Here is a 5,924-nt window from a genome sequence, read left to right as displayed (position 1 = left end):
CTGGCCTGGGGTGGGGGAGGCAGGTGCTGGATCATGCCACAGCGGAGGGCGGCTCTGAGGGGCAATGCAACAGCGCCCCCGGCTGGCAGCTGCTTCCCGTTGTGCCTGTGGGCCTGAGCCTGGGTCATGACAGGCAGCAGGCGACCCACACCGCTCCCGAGCACGCTGGGACAGGGCACGCCCACCCCAGCACAGCCCCACAACCCGGCTCAGGCCCGGCCTGTAGAGGGGAGCAGTTTGTGGGGCTGGCAAGGAAAAGTGCTATGACGGAGTTGGGGGGGGGCAGGTTTGGGGTGAGAAAGATTAGAAAAAATGGGTGTGTTTGGGATTAGGGATTGCGGGACAGGTGCAGGGGGTTGGGGTGTGCTGGGGGCTAGGGGTTGGGGGACAGTGAGGTTTGGGGGTAGGAGAGGTGCAGGGGGTTGGGGTGTGCTGGGGGTTAGGGGTTCAGGGACAGTGAGGTTTGGGGGTAGGAGAGGTGCAGGGGGTTGGGGTGTGCTGGGGGCTAGGGGTTGGGGGACAGTGAGGTTTGGGGGTAGGAGAGGTGCAGGGGGTTGGGGTGTGCTGGGGGCTAGGGGTTGGGGGACAGTGAGGTTTGGGGGTAGGAGAGGTGCAGGGGGTTGGGGTGTGCTGGGGGTTAGGGGTTCAGGGACAGTGAGGTTTGGGGGTAGGAGAGGTGCAGGAGGTTGGGGTGTGCTGGGGGTTAGGGGTTGGGGGACAGTGAGGATTGGGGGTAGGAGAGGTGCAAAGGGTTGGGGTGTGCCTGGCATGGCCTCACTGGGCTCCTGCCCCACTCCCTGCAACTCCCACCCCCACAGCGCCCCCTGCTGGGACAGGCCGGGACTGGGGTAGCTGGGAGCTCCCCCCCACCAGCCAGGGCTCCTGCCTCGCCCGCCAGCGCCCCCTGCTGGATCAGGCCGGGACTGGGGTAGCTGGGAGCTCCCCCCCACACCAGCCAGGGCTCCTGCCTCGCCCGCCAGCGCCCCCTGCTGGATCAGGCCGGGACTGGGGTAGCTGGGAGCTCCCCCCCACACCAGCCAGGGCTCCTGCCTCGCCCGCCAGCGCCCCCTGCTGGGACAGGCCGGGACTGGGGTAGCTGGGAGCTCCCCCCGGTCCTGCTCGCTCCCCGGCGCAGATTGTGCTGCCCGTGTCCCACTCCGAGCAGGAGTCCCAGGGTAACAACTGCAGAGAGACGGGCCAGTCTGGGGGGACCCCTGGGACCCCACATGGGGCCGGACTTCGCACCCGAGCCCTGCTGGGCATGGTGGGTGCCGGAGGCACCCGGAGTGGGGAGGGCAGGGCCGCAGCCTCCAGCCCGTTCACTGCCGGCTGCACCCTCCCGCTTCTCTTCCTGGCTCCTGGGCTCCGAGAACCAGCGAACTGCTCCTGCTGCTCGCCGCAGCGCCCTCTGATTGGCCCCCCGCGCTGGGGGGAGGGGGAGGGGCGGGCAGGCAGGCCCTATATAAAGGCAAGGGCACTGCAGCATTTTGGCATTGGTGCAGAGCCCTGGCCCGTGCTCTGGCTGCTGGCTGTGCCTCCCTCCCCTCCCACCTTCACCCCCCCCCCCCCCCGCTGCAACTGCTGGCTCTGCTCACCCCCCAACCCCGCTCCAGGCCCAGCCCTGCGCTCCCCCCACACCCCCTTGCAGCTGCCCTGGCAGCCAGGCTCCCTGGCCAAGATGAGCTACGACCCCTATGGCTTCCGCAAGCCCTGGCAGGAGTACCGGAGCGTCCGCTCCACCAAGGCCACCGTCTCCTCCTCCCTGTACGCCCTGCACCGGCCGGCGCTGGCCCCCGACCCGCACTCGGGCTGCGTCGCCTCCCTGGAGAAGTTGGACCTGTCCCAGGTGAGTAGCCTGAACGCGGAGCTGCTGGGGCTGCGGGCCCAGGAGAAGGAGCAGCTGGTCGGCCTCAACGACCGCTTCGCCGCCTACGTCGAGAAGGTGCGCCGGCTGGAGCGGGAGAACGAGGTGCTGCGGGCGGAGCTGGAGGAGCTGCGGCAGGAGCAGCGGGGCCCCTCGCGCCGGCAGCTGCTGTACCGGCAGGAGCTGCGTGGCCTGCGTGGCCTGCTGGAGGCAGAGGCGGGCGAGAAGATGCGCGTGGAGGCCAGCCGGGACCAGCTGCGCGACGCCTGCAGCCAGCTGAAGGAGCGGTACGAGGAGGAGGCCCGGCTGCGGCTGCAGGCCGAGGAGACGCTGCAGAAGGTGCGGGAGGAGGCCAGCCAGGCCGCACTGGCTCACAGCGACGTGGAGGGCAGCATCGGCTCCCTGCTGGGGGAGATCGCCTTCCTCCACAAGGTCTTTGGGCAGGAGCGTGCCGAGCTGTCGGCCCAGGTGGAGGCGGCCAGCCTGCCGGTGGACGTGAGCCTGGCGGGAGCCAAGCCCGACCTGGCGGCCGCGCTGCGGGAGATCCGCGCGCAGTACGAGACGCTGGCCGGCAGGAACAGGCAGGCGGCCGAAGACTGGTACCGCACCAGGTTCGCCTCGGTGGCTGAGCTGGCCAGCAAGAACAACCAGGCGGTGAGGTCCATGCGGGAGGAGACGGCCGAATACCGGCTCCAGCTGCAGTCCCGCTCGGCCGAGGTCGAGGCCCTGCGCAGCGTCATCGACTCCCTCAACAAGCAGCTGGAGAGCGCGGAGGACAGGCAGAGCAGCGAGGTGGCCACCTACCAGGTGAGGCCAGGGCCGGCCTGGCATGGGGCAGGAGGCGCTGGGCAAGCCAGCTCCCTCGCCTGTGTAGGGCAGGCGCACGGGCCTGGAGCCAGGACTCCTGGGTTCTCAGCTTCATTTAGCCCCCTGTGGCACGGACAGAAAGCTGGGCCCAGGACTGCCAGGGTCTCCTGCCAGGGTCCGACGCCCTCCCCACAAACAGCCCCTGGCAGGGCTCGCCACCACAGCCTGCACTGGGGCGGGCTGGCACCAGGCACAAGGAGGGAGCCTGGGAAGTGCCCTCGATCCTTGGGAGAGAGCAGCTCTGGGCCGGGGGAGTGGGGCCATCGGCCGGGTCGTTTGAGGGGCACTGGGAGCAAACCGCATCCTGGGGGCGGCAAGGAGTGGGGAAGGGAGAGGCGCACACTCTTTGGAGCAGAGTTTCTCTCTCAATGAGCAGCGACCCTGGCGGGTCGGTCCCACTCCCCAGCTCAGAGGGATGGTGCTCCCATGGCCCGGAGCTGCCAGGGGCCAGGAGAGAGAAGTGCCACGTTGGCTCAGACGCCCTGAGGGCATGAATGCCATGGAGGTGACCGGGCCATAACCCAATGGCGGCCGGATGGGCCGGGGGTCATGGGAGGCGTTGGCAGGTCAATGGGTCTGTCTGGAGCCAGCTCCCCGGGCAGGGCTGGGAGCCCCGGGGTGGGGGCATTCAGAGCCTGGGGAAGGCTCTGCCCCTCAGCCCTGGAGACTTTGCCATCCCTAGCACCTCTGGCCGTGGGGCTGGAGGTTGGGAACTCTACCCAGTGGGGGGCTGGGGTACCCTGGCCAGCCAGTGGCTGAATGGGGGAGCAGTGGTGATGGTGCAGGGGGTGAAGGCACAGGGACCTGGCTGGCCAGCGGGGCTGGGGGCTGGGTCGTGATCCCCGGGCTTGGAAACGGCAGGCCCAGGGCTGAGACCGGGGCCCAGGCGGCACTGACCGGCCAGGCCTCTCTCCCTGCCAGGAGCGTGTGGCCGACCTGGAGCAGAAGATCAGGGAGGCCAAGCAGGAGATGGCGCGATACCTGCGTGAGTACCAGGACCTGCTCAATGTCAAGATGGCGCTGGACATCGAGATCGCTGCCTACAGGTACTGGCCCCCAGCCCTGCCTCGCCCCCTGCCTGGCCCCCCAGCTCCCCCAGGCTTCCAGAGGAAGTGGCTGTCCCCAGGAGGCGGGCTGCAGGGCGGGCTGTGTCAGGACTCCTGGGTTTGGTTCCCAGCCCTGCACTGCGGCCCCCTCTCGCCTCCGTTTCTTCCCCTGCCGGTGCTATGGGGAGAAGGATCCTGACCCCCCACTCTGAGGGGGAAGAGCCAAGGATTGCATGCTTCTGGCTGCCCTCAGGCCGTCTTGCTACGGTGCCACCTATGCTCAGCCACAGACTGGGGGACACGCCAGCCCCACGTTGCCCCAGTGCGAGGTCAGCGAGCTCTGCCCCTACAGATCTCCCTGCTATGGACAGGGCCCCCAAGCACCAGCCCCCAGAATGGCTCTGTGCCCAGGTCGCTCCCTGGGTCACAGGGTGATGCCTGCCCCCTGCTGGATGGACCTAGAGCTGCTCCACCGTGTCCCAGGCCGCCTGGTTGGGACCAAGAGTCCCCCTTTGTTTATCTTGTTGGGACAGGGGCTCCGAGCTCGGCCTGTCGTGCAGTGGGGCTGTGGTTGGGCCTGGCAGGGGGCTTCTGCGTGGGCTGGGGGGCTGAGCTGCGCTATCCCCTTTGGGTGTCTTACAGGAAACTGCTGGAGGGGGAAGAGATCCGCCTGAGCTACTCATCTCCCCTGTGATCAGCGGGGGCCCCTGCAGCAGGAGCAAAGCCCCCAGTCACCCCCACGTTCTCTGCACCCCCTGCTGCCCTGTCCCCTTCACACCCCTCCAGTCACTCCCCTTTCCCCCCCAGTGCTGAGGGAGCCGAGCAGCTGCCCCCCAGGGCCACTCACCAGCGGCCAGGGCCGTGCTGCCAGGCGCCTGTGAGAGCCCCGTCTCGTGGGGCAACGAAGCCAAGGGGCTGCAGCCAATCTCCGCCATGGCCCAGCAAGGGCAGGCTCCAGACCCCCCGTCAGCAGTGCAGGGAGAGGCCAGGAGTGTCCTGGACTCCAGCCACGCCCTTCCCCTCCTAGCGCTGTGCTGAACACGGGCCAGGCCCCGCTGGACAAGGCCTCTTGGGTGTGTCCTCAGGAGCCCAGCACCCGCCCCGGGTACCGCTTGGCCCCAGCAGGGCTCCCGGGGCTGATGCCCTCTTGCTGCTGCCTGCGGCTGAGCTGCCTCCGACCCAAGTGATGTCCCCCGAGCACCGGGCCTTGAACCACAAGTGGCACGTGCCCTCTCCGGACCCCGCAGGGCGAAACCACAAGTGATGTCCCCCTCCGAGCTGCCCCCCGGCCGTGCCAAGGGAGAACCGCAGCGGGGCGCAGGCAGCACTGCCATGCCAACAGGGAGGGCTGCCCCCAAGCCCTGGGCTGCCCCCAAGCCCTGGGCTGCCCCCAGGCTGCCCCCCCAGCAGTGGGCAGGGCTGACCAGCATGCACCCCCTGCTGTAAAGGGGCAAACAGCGCAGGGAGGCACAGCAGTGGGCAAGCAGGGAGAGCTGTACCCCATTCCCCTGGCCCTGCTGTGCCCCCCAGAGCTGCCTCCCACCATTGGGTGTCCCCCACACAGAGGGGGGATCCCACAGAGCCGGGAGCTAGCCCAGCCTCTCCTGAAGGGGGCGCTCACAGCCACCACAGGGCCCAGTCCAGCTCTCCCAGGAACTTCCCCCAGGGAGCCCCCACACAGGCGGAGGTGGTGGGGGGCTAATCAGCACAGCGCCCCCCGTAGGCAGCTCTGCTGCATCAGTCAGCGTGGGGCCAGCACAGACCCTTCGTCTCTCCCAATCATTGCACCAGCCACCCTTTCGGCGCAGCGGCTGGGCCAGCCTGGCACGGCCCCGCTGCCAGTGCCTGCGAGGGAAGCACCTCAATAAAAGCCCCATGGCATTAACCTGAGCCGGAGACTCTTGCTGTGGGCTGGTGAGAAGGGGGCGGGAACGAACACAGCCCTGTAATGCAGCAGCTCCGGGTCAAGACCTCTGCAGTGCCCCCTGCTGGGAGAGGTCAGGGCTGGAGTAGCTGGGCACTTCCCCCACACCCAGGGCACCTGCCCCGCTCCCTGCAGTGCCCCCTAGGAGAATCCTGCAGAAAGGCGTGCTCTAGCCTGTCTGCTGTCAGTGACGTCTCTGCTCTAGTGCCCAGCCGGGGCCAAG

At 68.6% G+C, this 5,924-nt stretch overlaps 1 protein-coding gene across 1 annotated transcript; it reads left to right on the top strand.

Moving 5' to 3' along the window:
- The first annotated feature begins 1,589 nt into the window (after nt 1-1,589).
- Nucleotides 1,590-5,662, top strand: LOC140910947 (neurofilament light polypeptide-like). Its single transcript, XM_073343147.1, has 3 exons — nt 1,590-2,671; nt 3,653-3,777; nt 4,420-5,662. Exons 1-3 carry the CDS (start codon nt 1,679-1,681, stop codon nt 4,469-4,471), a joined length of 1,170 nt encoding a protein of 389 aa, XP_073199248.1. The 5' UTR covers nt 1,590-1,678; the 3' UTR covers nt 4,472-5,662.
- Nucleotides 5,663-5,924: the final 262 nt, after the last annotated feature.

Source organism: Lepidochelys kempii, chromosome 4 (genome assembly GCF_965140265.1).
Source record: "Lepidochelys kempii isolate rLepKem1 chromosome 4, rLepKem1.hap2, whole genome shotgun sequence".
In the NCBI taxonomy this organism is placed as follows: Eukaryota; Metazoa; Chordata; order Testudines; family Cheloniidae; genus Lepidochelys; species Lepidochelys kempii.
Note: the sequence above shows the minus strand (reverse complement) of the source record. Positions and strands in the feature narration are given on the sequence as shown.